The following is a 21,946-nucleotide window of genomic DNA, read 5'->3' as shown; positions in this document are numbered from 1 at the left end:
AGCCCACCAGAAACTTTGTTTTTTTTTTCTGTTAAGTCTCATGAAGAGCATTTTGAACAACTGTAGCAAGCATAGAAGGAAAAATATAAAATAAATGGTTAGAGTATTAAAGGGGCACCAGCAAGTGAAAAGGAGCAGAACCCTGTGTTCTAAGAGATAACAGATTAAAGGGGTGGGACTTTGGGGCAAGATCCTACCCAGCTACATTTAGATCCAGGTATGGTGGTGTACACCTTTAATCCCAGGAGATAAAGCCAAGCAGCTCTCTGAGTTCAAGGCTAGCCTGGGGCAGAGCAAGTTCTAGGTGAAGAAAAGCTTAAGTCTAGGTGTGGTAGTACATGCCTTTAATGCTAGGAGACAGGCATGCAGATCTCTGAGTTCAAGGTCAATCTACAGCGCAAGATCCAGGACAGTCAAGCTTAGGCAGTGAGGGAGTTGGAAAACAGAAAGCTGGTGATAATGTAATAGAACAAGGGGGACATGTTCTAGCTCCTGCAGGCAGCAGAACTCGGCAGCTTCAGCCATTTCATTCTCTATATTTCACTCTCACTTTAGAGTGAAAAATAGAAGGAATACTGGGACAATTGATGCTGATTAGCTGGAGCTAATAAGAAATTAGTCATTAAGAAGAGACCAGCATCACTGAGGTGAAATCTTCTGGCATATGTTTTCTGAGAACACAAAGAAGCTGTGTTCCAGAGATAGCTAAGGGTTGCCCCTTGTGTTGCAGCTGTACTTGGTGAAGTGTAAGAGTCACCCAGGGTTGTACTGGTTTTGAAGGCATGAAAGGGTCATGGAAAACAGCTGAGTCTTGGCACTGTGAGGCCATAGAAGGCCATTGGTGAAGGTGCAGTCTCAGTTGCAGTTGCAGCCCAGGACTGAAGGGGCCATGCAAAGGAGTTGAGGCTTGGTATTATGAAGAGGGCCCATGAGAGGCTATTGGTTAAATGTAGTTGCTATTGGAGATGCCAATACCATGGAATGATCACCAAGAACAGCAGCAGCAGTGGGGGGGATCAACCTGAGCTTAGAGCACTACAGAGGGCAGAGCTGGAGAAATGATGCCAGCTCTTTGCAGCGGCCTAGATCATGTGTGCATACCAGACATTAGAACAAGAAGCTATAATCCTGAAGTTGTCTTAGAGGCCCAAAGATGTTCGAGATGCCAGAGTAGTGGACTATCTGCTGAGAAACGCTGCTAACAGGGAGTGGAACCAGCCAAGGAGAAAGAAGTTGCAGTCAACAAAGATGAAAAAGGAGTTGAAGATCTGATGATCACGGTGATATCAGACATGGAGATGCAGAATTTGTGGTTTGCCCAGCTGGTTTCCTGTCTTGCTTTGGGAATTTCAATTAAGACGTTGGATGAATCTCAGAAGAGACTTTGAACTTCAAACTTTTAACATTGTTGAGACTACTATAGACTATGGAGACTTTTTAAGTTGAACTAAATGTACTTTTATATTATGTTATGGGTAGGTAGACACCCCCCCCCAAAGACTCACGTGTTTGAAGAAGCCTATGGGGGCCAGGGAGTGGAATGTGGTGGTTTGTATATGCTCGGCCCAGGGAGTGGCATTATTAGTAGGTGTGGCCCGTTGGAGTACGTGTGTTACTGTGGGTGTGGGATTTAAGACCCTCATCCTTGCTGTCTGGAAGCCATTATTCTGCTAGCAGCCTTCAGATGAAGATGTAGAACTCTCAGCTCCTCCTGCACCATGCCTGCCAGGACACTGCCATATTCCCATCTTGATGGTTAATGGACTGAACCTCTGAACCTGTAAGCCAGCCCCAATTAAATGTCCTTATAAGAGTTGCCTTGGCCATGGTGTATGTTCACAGCAGTAAAACCCTAACTAAGACACAGTGAAAGCCACTATTTTATGTAGTTAATATAGGCTAATAAGAAAAATGAAAGCTACAAAAACAAAGAATAGGGATTCTTACCAAATAATCGGAGCAAATGCTGTGCACCATAAATGTATGAAGGGGGAGGGGGCTGGTCTCCTGGCGGATAATTGTCAGGCACAAGTTTCCAAGACAGGACCTAGGAAAAAAAAGTCACTTAAATGCTTCCTTTATTCCAAATGGTGGCTCTCCTAGATAGACTTCTAAATCTATAACAGTAAATCATATGGAAAGGATGAAACAATATTGCTACATCGTGAGCACATAATAAATGTGAGGGTCAGACCAACTTAAAATTAGATTAATACGATACTGGAGTTTAAACTTTCCGACAGTGCTCATCTTCTGGGGATACATTCCATCTTGGTAGGATTGGGAGACTGGCTGCTCACACTACATGTCAGCAAGCTGAGAGTGGGCGGGTAATCTGACCGGTCTATAAAAACTAAAGGCTCAGTCCCAGTGACCCACTTCCTCCAGCAAGCTCTGCTTTCTAAAGGTTCCACAATGTTCCCCAACAGCGCCACCAGCTGGGGACATAAGTGTTCACACTACCACAGCCACTTAGCCCTCCTCCCTCAAACAGGAAAGATTATCAAGAATATCAAGAGTCCCTAATTCCTGACTCTTTGAGTCATTATGAAAACTAAGCTGAATCATCTCAGAGTTGGTTTCTCTGCCTTTACTCTGATTTTCAGAATGCTAGATGGACTGGGGATTTTGGAAAAAGTGAGAGCTATCTTTCAGAATTCTGGTGAATTTCTTTAGAAATACCTTAGTCCATCAGCAAACCGGAGCCTAGTCCATTTTTGTTATATCTTAGATCTATTACCACAGAAGAACCAATGTGGCAGGAAATCCACTATGGGAAAAAGCAGAAGGGTGCCCACCCACAAAACATCACAAATGCTGACACGTTGACCTGCATAAAAGAAACTACAAGTTCGCAAGTGCTCTGGGATGCCAGGAGGAAGGCTCCGGCTTCCTTTAAGCTTCTGCAGCCTTCATGCAGATTCCCCATCTCATCCTTGGAAGCCAGTTCTAACATCTTCGCACCAACCCAGCATCTAACCTAGTGCCCACACGGGAAGCTGAGAATTGCTTGGGCATCGAGTGTTGCTCAGAGGGAAGCCTCTGTAATTAGTACAGAGATTCTCCATGAAAACCAATGCGCATCTTAACCAGCCATGTGGTCATCCAGAACCTTTCCAAATACAATCGGTAATTGGTATGAGGAGAAAGGGACATGAGTGATTTGGATAAATAACCCTGGTTAAAACCCATCGTAGAAGAGGTTCTGAAAGGTCCTTAAAGTCACTATAGACTCCTGAGTCCCAAGAGACTGCTAAACTTCATTACCACAAAGCACCCTGCTCTACCATTAACCACTAGATGGCAGCACTGACCCGAGTGAAAGTAGTCTTAGCCTGACTGGAAGCCTCCGCCCCATTTTTTTCTTTTCTTTTTCTTTCTTTCTTTTCTTTTTCTTTCTTTCTTTTTTTTTTTTTTTTGAAGAAATATCATTTCCCATAAATGCAAAGCCTGTAGTGGCAAGGCATTCAAGTTAATGGGCTTAACATCCAGTCTACTGCTGGCATTTAGCATGCTTTCAAAGGGATGGCTATTAGATTTCAAAAAAACAGGTCAGCAACCATCTTATCCAAATGTTTTATGCTTATTTCTATATTGCCCCAAAACAATCCTTATGATTTTTGTTGAGGGCTGGATTGCTTAACTGGGAGCTTTATCCTGAGGCCCTTGTATATGAAAAAGGAACCCAGTTCTTCCTCTAAAACAAAGAATAGTTTCAGATCCTGAGAAGCCATCTTTTTCCACCATGGGAATTATGATCATGACTCTCAAGGCTGCTGTGTGTTTGCTCTGCAATGCCCCTGGGATACCCAGCGCGCCCTCTGTGCAACATTGATTAGCTTCCCTCTAACTTAGTCCATTGAATAATAGTCTCCGCTGACTCTGTTCCATTTTACTTCTTAAATAAATTTGCTTGGCATAACAAATAACCCGTGAAAGAAAACCTGATCCTAAACTTTCTTTTCTCTATATTATGTCCTCTTTATCTTCTGATCTCCTGGTCGTCTCTCTTGGGATCCCATCTCTAGAGAACGACCTGGTGGTTTAGATAACCTATGAATGATTTATTAAAGCAAAAAGAAGAGTTTTTTTAGCTCATGCATATCATATACTGCTCATATTCAGTGTCCACGATAACAGTTTATTGAAACACAGCACACATCTATCTCATGTATAGATTGTTTGAAGCTACTCTGCTGTTGACTCATCTTCATTGACATCACATGGCCCACCGAACCCAAACTGTGTACCCATGGGCTCTTAAGAATAAAAGTTTTGATATGCTATACAAAATACAAATACAAATATTTTAATAACTGAATGATATTTAGGGTAAAAGATCATTATAATTATAAAACAAGAGTCCTGACATTTTTCTCAGATTTGAAAACAGGAACATACCATTAAGCGGGAACCTCACTATTGTATTGCTGCTGTTTCTTGTAAAGTAACATGATACTTTGAGAACTTAGGATTTTAAGCAACCACAAAGGGTAAAAGAACTCTTGGAGTTGGGCATCAAGTGCCCTACCTCATTGATTTCATTGGTTCTTCTCCCTTCAAAGCCAGCGAATACAGCACTTCCATCCTTACTTGGAGTCAGAGGAATGGGGGAAGAGGATCTGCTGTGCACAGGCGTCTCTGTCAAAGAGAGAGTTGCAACCATTTACCAGAAAGTTACAAAGAGACAGAACCAGAGACACTCTCAGGACCCAGATAAACACCAGACCAGAATCTAAATCAATTCTCAAAAGCTATAACCCATTAACAATATGACCTTCATCTTATGAATGTTATTTTTAGCCTGGTACTGATATGTGTTACATGAGTCAACCTTGACAAGGTTATGCTAAGCTGAAAGGGATCCACCACAGAGCTACATATTGTGATTCCCTTCCTACGTAATATGCACAATAGGCAAACCAGAGAAGAGAAAGGAGATTCGTGGACTCTAAAGGGGCGGGAGTGACTGCTAATGGGCATGTGCTTTTTGTGGGGAGGGGATTAACCATATTTTGAAACCATGTTGTGAAACAGATGGTTTTGCAATCTGCTAATACATTAAAAGCCACTGGATTGGATATTTTAAATGGGAAAACTGTATGGTATGTGGATTACAGCTCAACAAATTAAAAAAAGTAGGGCCACTAAGTTAGTCACTTTAAAAGTGTTAACTTGGACTGGGTAGACAGCTCAGAGGTTAAGAGCACTGAGTCCTCTTCAATTCCCAGCACCCACATGACAGATCACAACTCTCTGTAATTATAGTTCCAAGGGATCTGATACCCTCTTTTGTCTTCTGAGGGCACTAAGCACCACCATGGTGCACAGACATATATAAAAACAAAGCATCTATACACATAAAATAAAATTAAGTCTTAAATTTGATGAACTGTACATGGGATTTTTACTTAAATACCTAATGCCAAGAAAACATACCAGGGGCTGGAGTGGGAGTCTCAAAGATAGTTCATGTTTTAGAATTTGTTTTTAAAGAGTGTTTTATTTCCTCATGAAACCTTCCCAGATTTCTTTCCATCAGCTCATCAACTGTGTACATACACACTACATTATTCCATTAATATAAAATATCCCAAACTGGTAGTTTCCAAGGGAAGTTGGGAAGGGCAGATGAAGGTAGGACAGAGTTCTTTCATTCTGTGATGAGAATATATAAACTGATGGTGGAGGCGGCTGCATTACACTAAAAATCACTTTGAAAAGGGAATGTTCCAGCATACTCTGTTGAAACCAGCATCTCATTTGAACATTTTATTCAAACAGAAGTCTTCAAGGTAAGTTTTGAAAACAGGAATGGAAAGCAGATAACAAATCAACCCTAAACACAGAGTCTTGCCTCCCTAGTTCTCAGTGAGCCACCCCAGCCAGTTGCTTTTCCATCTTTCTGTGGATGTTTTCCTCTTCTTCGAAGGAAGTAGCTTTATAGCAACCTGGGTGAGATCTGGAGAATAACACACACTTTATACATACTTAGGGAGGCCAACAACAAAGAAAAAAGGTGGTTTTCCCTGATCTGGGGGGGGGGGGGTCTTAGGACAAACTCACTCTTTTCCAAGTGCAAAAACAGCTTTGGCATGCTGGCAGATGTGTCCTGCTGCCGGCGCTTCGGCTGAGGTGAGGAGCTGCTCTCAGACAGCCTGTCACAATTGGTGCTGTGCCGCGTGGACCGCCTGAGAGACTGTAGTGCTTCTGGTTCGGCTTTGCGCCTCTTGGGGGTGACTGGTTCACCAGTAGGTGGCTGACTCTCTGTAGACTGTGGTGTGGATGGATTCAACAAAGGCGGGCTAGGGGACAGCTCCTCCTGGCTCCTGGGCAAGAAGGAGAGTGTCACTGGCAGCCTCTAAAGATCTGAGGGCTTCTGCAAGGCCTCCTAGAGGCAGGTTCACTAGTCAACTTGGGAGGAAGAAAAGAACACATAGGTATCTCCAAATATACTCAAACATATTTTTCTTAAGCAGTTCCTAAATAAATGAGGTCCCCATAACTCTGCAAGGCATGCTGTTATTAGGTAAAGATGGAAATATCCTTGTTGCATCAGAACAAGGGCCCTGAGGGGAGAGGCAGAAATTGGCTCCAGCCTAGAAAGCAGTTAACAATGTTTGGTGACAACAGTGTCAGCCTGGTGAGGGCCTGTCACAACTGAGGACAGAGATTCTGTTCCCTAGTGGATAGAGACCAGACATACTGCTAAATGTCCTCTGTCGCACACGACAGGCCGCAGGACAGAGAAACTCTGGTCTAGGGAATAAGATGACCACACACTGTCTTCAAAATGGAAAAATTGCCAGGACTTGAGCATGGCACAAGTATGTCTAAGTCTATATCAGACTCTGGGAATCAAGTGTGAAGCAAGTCATTCATGGGGAATTCAAGGCAGGTCCCCAGTGAATTTTGCTGACCTGTTGCCTGGGACAAAAGTGACATGGAGAAGGGAGGAGATAGAGAAGCTGTCAAAGAGACGGCAGAGAGGCAGACAACCATAAAAAAGAGAGGGAGAGGCAGCTAACACAGGGCACAGAAAGTGATTTGTGACAAAGGAGGTAGAGTCTAGCAGAAGGGCACTAGATCAGAGCAGATGCTGGTTTAACACAGAAGGGTGCTACTATTAATGCTGGAAAACTTGGTGCTCTGGACATGATATGACCACTGCCATCTTGGAATGGGAGCAACTACGATGACCACATGAGATCCTCAGAACCACAAACATTGCCTCGTGAACAGTGACAGGGCTCCTAAGACTCCCGAGAGCTACCCCCTTATGAGTATACTTAAGGATTTAATGCCTGCCGGAGAGAGGAAAGCTCTTCTTCAGTGGTGTGGCTACCTGTGAGTAGCTCATGTTCCCCTAACTAGCCCCAGTTAAATTCATTCCCTCACCAAGCTAGACTTGATGCACACCACTCAGGAAGAGAAGAGAGAGGACATGGCAGAATGCTTTAGGGAAAAGTCTTTAGGTAAGGATGGATCCATCCTTGAAGCCCCTGCCAGAACAGAGAACAAAGCACGCATAGGCACAAGAAGAAGCAAAACAGTAATAAAAGAGAAGGAAGGAACTAACCTACACTGAGAGCCAAAGGTTGCTGACCCCTTCTGAATGACAGTATGAATTACTACCCACCAGGGAGACAGCCATTCATTCCATATTAGGTAAGCAGAGGCAAGAGGGTCAAAAGAAGCTGACCCAGATCACATAACATCAAGCAAAGGATCTCAGCTGTACTTCCACTTTCCACTCTCTGTTTCATGAGGCCTGGTAACTACTGTCTTCTGAAAGATGGGGCAGCTGCTCAGAATCCATTGATAATGTTCTATTTACTTGGGAATCTTCTGTCTAACCACCCTTGTCTTGCCATGTAGTCCTGGCCAGCCTAGAACTCCCTCTAGAGAGCTCCTGTTCTCAAATTCATAGCAGCCTTCCTTTCTCAGCCTCTTGGATGCTAGAATGGCACATGCCATCTTGCCTGGCTACATTGGAATGCTTACTTGGGAAAATCTTTCACAACCACGAGAATGTGAATGATGATCTAGCTAACACGGGGGAGGGTGTTATGGGGGGGGGAGCACCAGTAAGGACACCCTACAATGTTTCCCTTCTTTTAGACATTCAGGCCACCATATCAACAGATCAGATACTTCCACAAAGAAGTGAGTCAGGTCAGTGCTAACACTTGAGGGTTACGAGGCACTTTCATGTTGTCTAACTCACCTGTTAGTTGTCGTGGTACTTTCCTTAATAGGAAGAAAAAACTTTGACGATGTCACCCTTTTATATTGAGTTTGTTCATAGGGATAGAGCAAAACCAATGGGAGAGTATAATCAAAAGTTATTCGTAATCCATCCACCATTTCCTTACAAAGGTCAACACTAGGAAAATTGAGAAAGAAAAGATTAGAGACCAAGGAAAGTCATAGATATTTTCCAAACTTCATGATAAAGGTATATATCTTAAAGAGAGCAGACATATCTTTATTTTTATTTTATTTTGTTTTGTTTTATTTTACTTTGAGAAAGGGTCTCACTATGCAAACTAGGGTGACGCCAAATTCACAGAGATCCATCTGCCTCTGCCTCCTTGAATTCTGGGATTAAAGGTGGGGGCTATCCAGCTGAGGGCAGACTTTTAAAACAGATAATCACTTACATATAAAAAGAATAAATAATACATCAATGATAAAAATAAATAGGGGAATATACACAATAATATAAATTGCAGGGAGTATGCTAATAACTTAAATGTATTCATATAATACAAATGAACAGGTTTAATACAACCTGAGATATCTCAGCAGCCAGGGCTCCTGGCTTCTGTTTCAACTGTAATACTCTACCTCCCTGACGCTGATCCTGTCAAGTTATGAAGGGATAGCAGGTTTCTGACTAGAATAAAGTGTTGTTTGGGAGTGGAGAGGAAGTAGATCAATGAGTAAAAGTGACTACTGAACAAGTCTGGCAACCTGTAGTGGCTATTCCTGGTTGTCAATTTGACTATATCTGGAATGAACTACAATCTAGAATTGGAAGGCTCACCTATGATCCTACTCCGGAGGCTCAGAGATATAAGTTTCTGATCTGGATCTTGGCATGGAGATCTTGAAGCATAGTGGCTATGAATTTCAGAAGATTAAGACAAGGAGATCTCCTAGTTCAAGATCATCTGGGATTAAAGGCATGGAGGCACATGCCTTTAATCTGGGCCACACCCTCTGTTGGAGACCTACAGCCTTTAATCTGGGCTACACCCTCTGCTGGAGATATATAAGGACATTTGAAGAAGGAAGATTTACTCACTCTTCCTTGCCTGCTTGCCTTGTGGGACTGAGCAACTGCTAGATCCTTGGACTTCCATCCACAGCTGCTGCTGCCCATTTTTGGCGAGTTGGACTACAGACTGTAAGTCAGCGACAAATTCCCTAACTATATAGAGACTGCCCATACATTCTGTGACTCTAGAGAACCCAAACTAATACAGAAGTTGGTACCAGGAGTGGTTCTAGAGGAGCAGAAGTATAAGGATGAATGTTTTAAAATTTTAGAGTAGGTTGGTTGATCCACTAGTACCTTCAACTACTGAAACCTCTCCAGTTTGTCTCCCTCCTGGGAGCTCGGAGATTATTGAAGACCCGTGGATGAAACTATATCCCAAGCTTAAAGAAGCTAATTCCTTTGATTATCTTGATGAATTATGTGATTCAGTGGTATACAATACTTTCTCCAAGTTGGGAAAAAATCAGAAAATGATTTTGCTGGCTGGTTGCTCTTAGCATCTTGGGGGGGGGGGAACAATGAAGGAAAGGAAGGAGTTGTGTGATAAAATCGAAGAGCTCCAGACTCAAGTAAACAATCTAAAAGTTGCTAAGTGTGCCCTTGAAGAGAATCTACTCTCTAGCAGCCATAGAGCTCAAGTAGCAGAAAATCAAACTGAAGCTCTCATTATAAGGTTGGCTGAATTACAGTGAAAATTTAAGTCTCAATCTCAGAAGGTGTCAGCAGTTAAAGTAAGAGCATTAATTGGCAAAGAATGGAATCCTATAACTTGGGATGGGATTGGGATGTGTGGGAAGACTGTTGAAATTGAGAATTTTGAATCTTCAGATTTTCAAGGATTTGCTCCACCTGAAGAAGTAGTACCCTTAGCCCCACCCCTTAAAATAATGCCTTCTCCACCTGAGGAAATTAATCCCTCAGAGCCTAATAAACCAGCAGTGACTTTTGCTGACAATACTGATGTTTCTCAGGGCCCACCAATAGTTTCTTCTAGACCTATAACCAGATTCAAGGCAAAGCAGGCCCTTAGAGGGGAGGTAGAAAGTGTAGTCCACGAGGAAATACACTATACTAATAAGGAGCTTAATGAGTTTGCTAATTCATTCAAGCAGAAGTCTTGGGAATATGTGTGGGAATGGATTTTAAGGGTGCGGGATAATGGTGGAAGGAACATAAAAATAGAGCAGGCTGAGTTTATTGGCATGCGCCCTCTGAGTGGAGATTCTAGGTTTAATATGGAAGCTCGCACAATTAAAAAAAGGTATCAAAAGTTTGTTTGATTGGTTGGCTGAAGTATTTATCAAAAGATGGCCTACTGAAAAGGAGTTGGAGATGCCTGATATCCCTTGGCTTAGTGTTGATGAAGGGATTTTACGGCTTAGGAAAATTGCAATGCTAGAGTGTGTAAAACCTAATCCTCCACAGTGGGAAGATCCGGAAGATATGCCCTTCACCAGTCCTATAAGACACAAACTGGTGAGAGGGGCACCAGCACATTTAAAGAGTTTTGTTCTTGCCCTTTTCCTTGTGCCAGACCTTAGGGTTGAAGATGCTGCTGCTCAATTAGATGAATTAAATTCAATGGGTTTAATTGGGTCCCGAGTTAACAAGGGCCAGGTGGCAGCATTGAATTGCCAGAGACAAGGTGATCGTAGTTATTACAATAGACAGCGTAGACAAAGCAATGTTTATAATGACATACCCCGTAATGGGCAGAGAGGTGGAATTTATAATGGTATGACTTGTTTGGACCTTTGGTGCTGGCTAATCGATCATGGTGTTTCCAGGGATGAAATACATAGGAAACCTACTGCATATCTATTTGTTCTGTATAAGCAGAAAAATCCTCAAACAAATGATAGAAAGGCTGCATTGGATCATGGCAAAAGGCAATTTTGGCCAGTGAATCAATTTCCAGACTTGAGCCAGTTTACAGATCCAGAACCCCTTGAATGAAGAGGTGGCCGGGTTCCCCTGAGGAAAGATCTTGATAAGACACCTAAAAGTTTTGCTGTTAGTCTTTCTCCAATTCTTCCCCAGAGGGACCTATGCCCTTTTACAAGGGTAACTGTACACTGGGGGAAAAGAAAGAATCAGACTTTTCGGGGGCTATTAGATACTGGTTCTGAACTGACACTAATCCCAGGAGATCCCAAGAAACATTGCGGCCCTCCAGTTAGAGTAGGGGCTTATGGAGGACAGGTAATTAATGGAGTTTTGACTGATGTGTGACTCACAGTAGGTACAGTGGGTCCCCGAACACATCCTGTGGTCATTTCCCCAGTTCCAGAATGTATAATTGGGATAGATATACTCAGAAATTGGCAGAATTCTCACATTGGTCCTCTGACCTGTGGAGTGAGGGCTATTATGGTTGGAAAGGCAAAATGGAAGCCTTTAGAGTTGCCTCTGCCAAAGAAAATAGTGAATCAAAAACAATATCGTATTCCTGGAGGAACTGCAGAAATTACTGCCACAATCAAGGACTTGAAAGATGCAGGGGTGGTGGTTCCCACCACATCTCCCTTTAACTCTCCCATCTGGCCAGTGCAGAAGACAGATGGATCATGGAGGATGACAGTTGACTATCGAAAATTAAATCAGGTAATAACTCCAATTGCAGCTGCTGTACCAGATGTAGTTTTGTTACTTGAGCAAATTAACACATCTCCCGGAACCTGGTATGCAGCTATTGACCTGGCAAATGCCTTCTTCTCAGTACCTGTCCATAAGGACCACCAGAAGCAATTTGCTTTCAGTTAGCAAGGCCAGCAGTATACCTTTACAGTTTTGCCTCAAGGATATATTAACTCTCCTGCCCTATGTCATAACTTAGTTAGAAGGGACCTTGATCGTTTGTCTCTTCCACAAAATCACAGAAGAGACCTTTGAGATTTTGGAGCAAAGCTCTACCATCATCTGCAGACAACTACTCTCCCTTTGAAAAACAGCTCTTGGCCTGCTATTGGGCCTTAGTGGAAACTGAACGTTTGACAATAGGACACCAAGTTACTATGCGACCTGAACTGCCCATTGACAATAGGACACCAAGTTACTATGCGACCTGAACTGCCCATCATGAACTGGGTGTTATCAGACCCTTCAAGTCATAAAGTAGGGCGTGTACAACAGCAGTCTATTATCAAAAGGGAGTGTTATATACGCGATCGGGCCAGAGCAGGTCCTGAAGGCACAAGCAAGTTACATGAAGAAGTTGCTCAGATGCCTATGGTTTCTACTCCTGTTACAATGCCATCTGCTGCCAAGCATGAGCCCATAGCCTCATGGGGTGTTCCCTATGACCAGTTGACTGAAGAAGAGAAGACTAGGACCTGGTTTACTGATGGCTCTGTACGTTACGCAGGCACCACCCAGAAGTGGACAGCTGCAGCATTACAACCCCTTTCTGGGACAACCCTGAAAGATACAGGTGAAGGAAAATCTTCACAGTGGGCAGAACTTCGGGCAGTACACATGGTATTACAGTTTGTTTGGAAGAAGAAATGGCCATATGTATGATTGGTCACTGACTCATGGGCTGTAGCCAATGGATTAGCTGGATGATCAGGGACGTGGAAAGATCACAATTGGAAAATTGGTGAGAAAGACATCTGGGGAAGAAGTATGTGGATAGATCTCTCCAAATGGGCAAAGGATGTGAAGATATTTGTGTCCCATGTAAATGCTCACCAAAAGGTGACTTCAGCTGAGGAGGAGTTCAATAATCAAGTGGATAAGATGACCTGTTTTGTGGACAGTCAGCCTCTTTCCCCAGCCATCCCAGTTATTGCCCAGTGGGCACATGAACAAAGTGGCCATGGTGGCGGAGACGAAGGTCATGCTTGGGCTCAGCAACACGGACTTCCAATCACCAAGGCTGACCTGGCTACAGCTGCTGCTGAATGCCAGATCTGCTAACAGCAGAAACCAACACTGAGCCCCAGATATGGCACCATTCCTCAAGGTGACCAGCCAGCAACCTGGTGGCAGGTTGACTTTATTGGGCCACTTCCCCCGTGGAAAGGACAACGTTTTGTTCTTACTGGAGTAGATACTTATTCTGGTTATGGATTTGCCTTTTCTGAATATAATGCTTCTGCCAAAACCACTATCCTTGGACTCACAGAATGCAGTATTTATTGTCATGGTATTCCACACAGTATTGCTTCTGACCAAAGAACTCATTTCACAGCCAGAGAAGTACGACAGTGGTCCCACGATTATGGAATTCACTGGTCTTACCATGTTCCCCATCATCCTGAAGCAGCTGGTCTGATAGAAAGATGGAATGGCCTTTTGAAGACACCGTTACAGCACCAATTAGGTGGCAACAGCATGGAGGGCTGGGGAAGAGTTCTTCAGAAAGCAGTATATGCTTTGAATCAGAGTTCAATATATGGTACAGTTCCTCCCATAGCCAGGATCCATGGGTCCAGGAACCAAGGGGTGGAAAAGGGAATAGTTCCACTCACTATCCCTATTAGTGACCCTCTAGGAAAATGTTTGCTTCCTGTCCCCACAACTTTAGGTTCTAATGGCCTAGAAGTTTTGGTTCCAGAGGGGGGAGTGCTCCTACCAGGAGCCACAACAAACATTCCATTGAACTGGAAACTCAGATTTCCCCCTGGCCATTTTGGGCTTCTAATGCCCTTAAATCAACAGGCCAAGAAAGGAATAACAGTGTTAGGAGGGGTGATAGATCCAGATTACCATGGGGAAATTGGATTACCTCTCCACAATGGAGGTAAGCAGGATTATGTCTGGAGTGCAGGAGATCCCCTAGGGTGTCTCTTAGTACTACCATGTCCTGTGATTAAAGTCAATGGGAAACTACAACAGCCTAATCCAAGCAGGATGACAAAGGACACAGACCCATCAGGAATGAAGGTATGGGTCAATCCTCCAGGAAAAGAGCCAAGACCTGCTGAGGTGCTTGCTGAAGGTGAAGGAAATACAGAATGGGTAGCATAGAAAGGTAGTTATAAATACCAGCTAAGGCCACGTAACCAGTTGCAGAAACGAGGATTATAAGTAATATGAATGCTTCTATCTTATTTTGTTAAAGATACATTTATCTTTCTTCCAATTCCTTTAACATCAATTGGAATTGAGACACTGAAAGAATGTTCCCAAGGGACATTGCCCCTTTGTAAATTTACAAATGCGTTTGCGATTGTACGATTGTATGAGGAATAGTTATATCATGTTAGGCGTATTCATGACCTTGTTATTGTTTCATGTGGACATGAGATACTATTTGTGTCAAGTTGACAAGGGGTGGATTGTAGTGGCTATTCCTGGTTGTCAACTTGACTATATCTGGAATGAACTACAGTCTAGAATTGGAAGGCTCACCTATGATCCTAATCTGGAGGCTCAGAGATATAAGTTTTTGACCTGGATCTTGGCATGGAGATCTTGAAGCATAGTGGCTATGAATTTCAGAAGATTAAGACAAGGAGATCTCCTAGTTCAAGATCAGCTGGAATTAAAGGCATGGAGGCACATGCCTTTAATCTGGGCCACACCCTCTGCTGGAGACCTACAGCCTTTAATCTGGGCTACACCCTCTGCTGGAGATATATAAGGACTTTGGAAGAAGGAAGAATTACTCACTCACTCTTCCTTGCCTGCTTGCCTTGTGGGACTGAGCAACTGCTAGATCCTTGGACTTCCATCCACAGCTGCTGCTGCCCATTTTTGGGGAGTTAGACTGTAAGTCATCCACAAATTCCCTAACTATATAGAGACTGCCCATACATTCTGTGACTCTAGAGAACCCAAACTAATACACAACCTGAATTTGGATCCCCAAAATTCACTTAAAATTTAGATAGGGCTGGAGAGATGGCTCAGTAGTTAAGAACACTAACTGTTCTTCCAGAGGCCCTGAGTTCAATTCCCAGTAACCACATGATGACTCACAACCACCTGTAATGGGATCCAATGACATCTCCTCATGTGTCTGAAGGGAGCAACAGTGTACTCATATACATGAAATAAATAAATATATCTTTTTTTTTTTTAAAAAAAAGCTAGATGTGGTAGTGCACAAATGTTTAATACCAGAGTTCCTGTGGGGAGACCAGATACCAACATGGGTAAATCTCTGGAAATTCAAAGGCTAGCCACGATGGTGGACCTAGCAGCAAACAACACCAGAGGGACTGTTTCAAACAAGGTGGAAAGGTAAGAACTTATACCAGAGGTTGTCCTTTGACCTTCAAATGTGGGCCATGGCACATATGCACTCACATGCATGTATCAATTAAGTTTTTAAAAGACTAGTCATAAACAACCTTTGATCCAGTTCTCATGGCCCAATCTGCTTCCTCAAGCAGATAGTTCTTCTCCAACGTGATGTCCCGGAAAATGTTGGTCTTTGCAACAAGGTACTGTACAATCAAGCTAGGTCTCATGTGGAATTATCAAACACTTCAGCAAAGGCACAACGGTCTCCTATTAGACTGATAACCCAACCAATTATCCACAAATCAGCTATGAAATAAGAGATGAGTTCAACAAAACTGAACAAAGGAAAGGATCCCTAGTTCTAAACTGGAACATAGAAGGAAAAATCTAAGGGTGTAGCCAAACAGAAGAGAACTTGCTTACCATGCATGAGGGATGAATTCAATCCCCAGTCACATCAAAAAAGCTAACAATAATAACACAAAACCAAAACCCAAAGACCGAATTCAAAGATGAAAGACCCCAGTTAACTCACTTCTTTTCTGCTGGGACATAGTGCACATTCATGTGTGCATGCATCATGGCATGATGGTGACGAGGCCTCTCATTGGCCGAAAAGGCTGCATTAATAGCAAAATGTTTCACATAGGATTCCAAAATTGTTATGATGTTGGTCTGGCACGGAAGTTTCACTAACTGTTAAGAAAAATAGAAACATCTGATAAGACTCATATCCCATTTTAATCAGGAATTTCCATTCCAAGCAAGAATCATTATGGCTTTACCAGTTTAACTCTCAATGCTGCTCAAGAACTTCAATAAGTATATCTTTTGTTTTGTTTTGAGACAGGGTTTCTCTATATAGCCCTGGCTGTCCTAGAACTCACTCTGTAGACCAGGCTGGCCTCGAACTCAGAAATCCGCCTGCCTCTGCCTCCCAAGTGCTGGGATTAAATGCATGCGCTGCCACCACCCGGCTAATAAGTATGTCTTAAAGATCTTTGATAATCTTCCTTTCCACAGATCATACTCTCACACTACTATAGTCTAACTGTTTTGAATACAGAGTAGTAGTAATCCTTAGACTTAGTGTTCTATTAAAAAACAAACATGAAAGCCTCTCAAAGTATATGCAAGAGAGGTACACCTAACCCACTCATTAAATCCTAATCTATCTATCCTTTCAACTCTCTAAGACCAGATGTTCCAGAACTCTCTATGTAGAGCAGGCTGGCCATGAACTCACAGGAGGCTGGCCTCTGCCTCCTGAGTGCTGGGATTAAAGTGATCACATAAGCCATCAATCCTGCCTTAAATCCTAATCATAGCTGAAACCCAGGTTACCAGGATTCCGGAAAACTCCCTGAAGGGTTCAAATGGACATCATATGGTATATAAATGATAAGTTCCTGCTTACTTTAAGTTAAACAAGAACCCAGCACCACTGTTAGCCAGCTTTAGAACTTGACCCAGCACAAAACTGGAAAGGAAACTACCATCCCTCCACACTGCCTGGTGTTTGACACATTGCCCATGAAATGCAGCCAAGAAGAAGCATCTGGGACAGTCCATTCCTCCTGCATACCCGCTTCCTCCTGTTGATATAGTAACAGTCATCCTCAAGCTGCTTCTTGAGAACTTCAGGGATGTCTATAGTGATTGTTCTTTCATCCATGTCCTTTCTTGAACGCAGCGACAGTGCCTTTTTTTTCTGCAATATCACAATTGCATTTTTAATTATTGAGAACAGTGAGAGAGGCTTCCAAAGAAGATTCTGCTATGCATCCAAGCTAGTTTATTCACAACAGTCTCGTCACGCCACATGTCCGCTATTAAAGAACAAACACATAACGATGCTCTGCCATATAGGTAAGTGTTTTTCACAGCATTACCTACACTGAAAATTCACTTTTGTTTCTTCCTCGCTTATGATTACCAGTAGGGTTTATGTTCAGTTTGGAGTCATGCAGAAGCCAATCACTGTTACACATCATTAAAAATCAGTCATTATAAAATATAGTTCACAATCGTACTTAAAACAATGTATAACTTATGGAAACACTCTGTGGGTATAGAGAGTCAACTATATTCATACAATGACCATAAGCAGATGTCTTTTCTTGACATGTCATAGGAAAATTAGTAACATTGGTCTGAAAAGTATATCCTTTGAAAAGAATTCCTAACCTGAAAATTTTGCCACTACTATATATGTAAATATGTGTGTGTGCACATATGTGTGTGTGTGTGTGTATCAAAGACAAGGATTCTGTAATAACAACATTTTTCATACCGTTTTAGTCTTTACTTTAATGCGACGTTGACGGTGTTCTTTTATCCCTCCATTCTTTTCTCCACAGCTCTCCTGACAGGTGCTGCTTACTGCTACACAAAACAAAAATGTCAGGCAAACTCATATTATACACTTTGACAATCCTTACAAAATTTTAGGTGGCGCGTGCACTTGACTAAGAGGAATGGTCTGGAGTGCTGCCTACATTTTAAATCCTTAACATAAATACTGTACCTTTCAGAACAGAAACATATTTTGATAAATGTAACTCCAATTTCAATGGATACAAAAATCACACCAGCTAATGATCTGAAAGTGTTTCACCAGCTAGGAGCTGGTTCACTGTTGGTTTCATAAGCGCTGGCAAGGCCCTGGAGGTATCAAGAAGAAAATGGACTATGAGAAAGGATCTATGTGGGTTTGTTGACTGAGATGAAAGCAGTTACTGGTAAGACTCGGGTAGAATCTTATACCCACATGCTGCCTGATCATAGCGACTGCAGTTTTAATTGTCCAAAACAAACTGAGTGCGTATTACAAAGATGCTCCTTCCCTTATGATGGAATTATACCCAGACTGATGAAAATCACCTAACTTACTGAATTAACATAGCTGACTGCTTCAGATGTACCCAGAGCACTTAAATTAGCTGACAATTGGGGAAACTCATGGAAACAAAGCTTACCTTGTGGGAGTACTAATAGCTCATGAATTTTTATTGCATAGTATATTGAAAGTAGAATAAGAAAATTTCATACCATCACAAAGTCAACAAAAATCTTAAATGAGAACATCTGTATGGTATGAGTTTGCACTGTTTCGCTGTCTATAATTTCAATGACTTTCTCTCCATCCTAAGGTATAAGAGGACTACATGAAAATGGTTTTAGTTGAGGATAGTAAAGTCAAAACACTCACAGTTTTCGTCATTTTTAGTTTTTTCTTTAACTGGCACACTTTTTAAGACAGAGTCGACACCAGGTAACCTACAGCGCCTCTTCTTTTTTCCTGTGCCTCTCCTGAAAAATGACAAACAAATCAAACTACAACTTCATACTGGTACTTGGTATCTACAGAGGAGATAATAAACAATAATTCTTAAATATGTAGAAGGTTAAATGTGAAAAACATAATGGTAATCCCCACTACCAAGTGGAAAACAGCTATTCTGAAAACGTGTGTGATTCTTCAGAATAGTTTAGAGATGCTTTATTTATTTTAAATATGTAAGATTACTGAAACTAGTCATATTATTACTTTTATATCATAAAAAATCCAAACCAGCAAAAAAAAAAAAAAAAAAAGTCATGCTAAATAACACTTCATCAAAATGTTTGTTTTCTTACAGGCGAGCTATTGCTTTTTTGGCCAATTTGCGCTGTAATCTCCGATTTTCATCTGTATCATGTAGCACATGATCTTCAGCTGCCCATCTATCCCAACTGGTTGAAAAAAAAGAAGAAGATGTAAAGGTCAGTATTTTGAAACAAATGAAACGTATGCTGAAAAGCATCAGGAAGAAGGGCCCCAGACTTGCTGACAGTTTAGAAAGCTATAAAAAAGACTTCAAAACCACCAAGAGGATACCAATAAAGCGCAAAGGGAACTGAGTTACAGCAACCAAGATTTCCAGTGATCACTCGTAGATCATCCAAGCATAACAGACTTTAAAGTAATCATGCCTCAGACCAGGCAAGCTTCCCAAACAAAGCAGAAGCAGGAAATTAAACTTCTCTACAAGTGTTTCTAAAACTTAAAGTTACAAAATTATCTTGCTACAAAGGCGATTAAGTCTAACTGTAACAAGTTCACTGACCTTCTGTTCCAACCATTAAAATGTATCAGATATTCTGGAATCTTTCTGCCCTTTGCGTCTTTCCCGGTAATTACATCGATGATCTGAAACCAGGAAATACTACTCACGCATGGCACAGCAAACCGAAAATTACTATAAGTTGGGTAAAAAAAAAAAAAACCTAGATCACAGCCCCTTCTTAAAGAAAAAAGCAAGTATTCATTCCCCCTTTCAGATCAAGAGCTGGGTTGTAACATTCTTCAACATTTTTTTTTCCTCTTTTGCCCGAGTGGTTGCCTCAAAATAGGAAACATCCGTCCAACCAACCCAGGATTGGTCTCTTGAGTTTGAGACCGGTGAAGCTTCTGAAGTCATTGGTCGGTGGATTTGTCATTAGTGAGGGCCCAGACTAGAAAGAACAGCCCTGAGACCTCTGGGAGTTGTAGTCACCTGGGCCTTGCCTTGTCCAGTGTCCTGCCTAGCTAGCCAGAGACTTCCACACCCTTCCCCTCCCCTTAATAGCCTTGTATTCCCTGGGGTGATATCTGGTACAAAGGAAACGGTATATCCTTCCTTCTCCTAAGGATGTAGCAAGCTGTAGGGATAGCAATAGGAGGTAAACAGAGTTAAGGGTTGCAGGAGAAACCAAAGGTACACAATCCAACACAAACCTTGGGGTGACCCACTGGACAGTACCTCTTAAACATTGCTAAAAAACGCACCTGGTGCGGCTCCAAGTTTTCTCTGCCACCAAGGACTTCGCCTTGGTGGCTGGAAACACTGACGCTCGCCCGACCCCCAACTGATTTCACCTTCTTAGGGCTCTGGACCACTTAAAAACTGATAACTGAAAGATATAGCTCAGCCTCGGCTGGCCAAGGTGGATACAGGCGAGATGAGATTCCTTCCTAGCTCTGTTCGCTACCCACCAATCCTTTAGAAAGCGACAGAGTAATCTTGAGCCCCTCCCTTCCCCCTGCCAGGATGACTAGGATCCTAAACTCGACGAGGGTCCGGGGACTATGACGTCGCAAGCTGACAGCTGGCCATAACTGAGGACCAGGTTGCAGACGTGGGTGGGAAAATTGGTCAGAGTGTCCGCTAGGGAATCCATGTGGCGGGGAGCCGCATGGGACACAGAGAGACTCATCGCAAAAGCAGAGGCCTCAGGCAACAGTCCTCCTACACCGGCCTCCCGGATTGGCGCCCAGCGCTCAAATTGCCACCCTGGCCTAACAACCGCGCGTGAGCGACGCGACACGGCCGGAAGCGGAAGCATCACGGGTCCTTTCTAGTTCGGGCAGTCTCGCGCCCAGCGCTTCTAGCCAGCGTCCCCTGTCGTCCCGGGCCGCAGTACACAGGCCAAGGCGCGCCCTGGTGGCTGTCCAGGGCTCCAGGCCACTTGTCCCCGTTAGCCCCTTTGCCTCCCATCCCTGGAACCCAGTCCCGCGTCTCCTCCCTGTCCCCCCGCGGTGGCACCTTGGCATCGTATAGCACTCGCGCCTTGGTAGGGTCAGGCTCGAAGCACAGCACTTTCTCCCCAGAGTGGAATTGAAATTTCATGCCCTTGCTCGCGCTCATTTGCTCATCGTGGCGGAGGGCGAGGCTCCGGGGCGGGCAGAGTGCGCGCGGTGGGGGAGGACGGCCAGGGAGGCGGCGCTCCGCCACTGGGGGGGCCCGGGAGTGGTGGAGGCTACGACCGCCCCGCCCTCGGCCCCTCCTCCGGCCACCCCGCGCCACTCTGAGGACCTTGGCAGTGGCGATGGAAGCGCGCGGCCCCGCCAGGGCTTGTCTCCGCCCGTCCCCTCTGGGGCTCAGGGAGGGGCGCGGACCGGGAGTAAGATCTCCCGACCGAGGTCTTGCTGCAGAAGGTTCCCTCTGATCCCCATGGGTTAGGGTTCCCGCGGTTTCCAGGCTGCACCCACGTGTGCACCGGGCTGTCACCCGGGGCGTGCGCTCTCTGGCTGGAGCGTGGGGATCTCTTAGGGAGAGGGTTGCTCTAAGGGTAGCCACCAGGCGCTGAAGAGGCTGCCTGGCCGCGCGCACGCGCGCGTCAGCCCCCTCAGCGGAGCTGCGCACAGATGAATGTGGCCACGCGAGAGGGACGCTGAGTTGGAGTTGGCTGGAGACGCACAGTGGCCTTAAGCGAGGGGAGGAGACATTCCAGGCAGTTAATAGAACATCGGGTCATCTTTCCAAGAGGACCAGCAGATAGCTGGCCTGGAGGCCCCGTGTGAGCAGTGGGCAGCAAGGCTTATGGGTCTTTAAAGAGTCGTTAACATCTTACGTGTCAGCTTGCAGCACATCCGAATTGCTCCCCCATGGTCTGTCTTTAGTGGCTCCAAACCTCCTGAAGAGGGGAAGCACCACTGAGACCGTG

The 21,946-nt window shown here is 43.8% G+C and overlaps 1 protein-coding gene across 6 annotated transcripts in view; it reads right to left on the bottom strand.

Annotated features, from left to right (window-relative positions):
• Window positions 1-21,217, bottom strand: part of Msl3 (MSL complex subunit 3) — a 29,964-nt gene extending 8,747 nt beyond the window's left edge. The window contains exons 1-11 of one of the 6 annotated variants that reach the window (XM_052170693.1): window positions 21,046-21,217; window positions 19,588-19,670; window positions 19,118-19,213; window positions 18,690-18,790; window positions 17,772-17,863; window positions 17,064-17,189; window positions 16,014-16,174; window positions 8,228-8,386; window positions 6,067-6,329; window positions 4,532-4,641; window positions 1,948-2,047 (exon numbers count right to left, since the gene is read on the bottom strand). In XM_052170693.1, coding sequence (XP_052026653.1) covers window positions 1,948-2,047; window positions 4,532-4,641; window positions 6,067-6,329; window positions 8,228-8,386; window positions 16,014-16,174; window positions 17,064-17,189; window positions 17,772-17,863; window positions 18,690-18,790; window positions 19,118-19,213; window positions 19,588-19,670; window positions 21,046-21,147 — 1,393 coding nt within the window. In that variant the 5' untranslated portion in view covers window positions 21,148-21,217. Of the gene's footprint in view, window positions 1-1,947; window positions 2,048-4,531; window positions 4,642-6,066; window positions 6,330-8,227; window positions 8,387-16,013; window positions 16,175-17,063; window positions 17,190-17,771; window positions 17,864-18,005; window positions 18,069-18,689; window positions 18,791-19,117; window positions 19,214-19,587; window positions 19,720-21,045 lie in introns of those variants that run through there. The other 5 variants (XM_052170694.1, XM_052170695.1, XM_052170696.1 and 2 more) reach the window with 5 other exon arrangements.
• Between the last annotated feature and the right edge of the window lie 729 nt (window positions 21,218-21,946).

The sequence above is a fragment of the Apodemus sylvaticus genome, chromosome X, assembly GCF_947179515.1.
Source record: "Apodemus sylvaticus chromosome X, mApoSyl1.1, whole genome shotgun sequence".
NCBI lineage: Eukaryota > Metazoa > Chordata > Mammalia > Rodentia > Muridae > Apodemus > Apodemus sylvaticus.
This window is presented reverse-complemented; position numbering and strand designations above follow the sequence as displayed.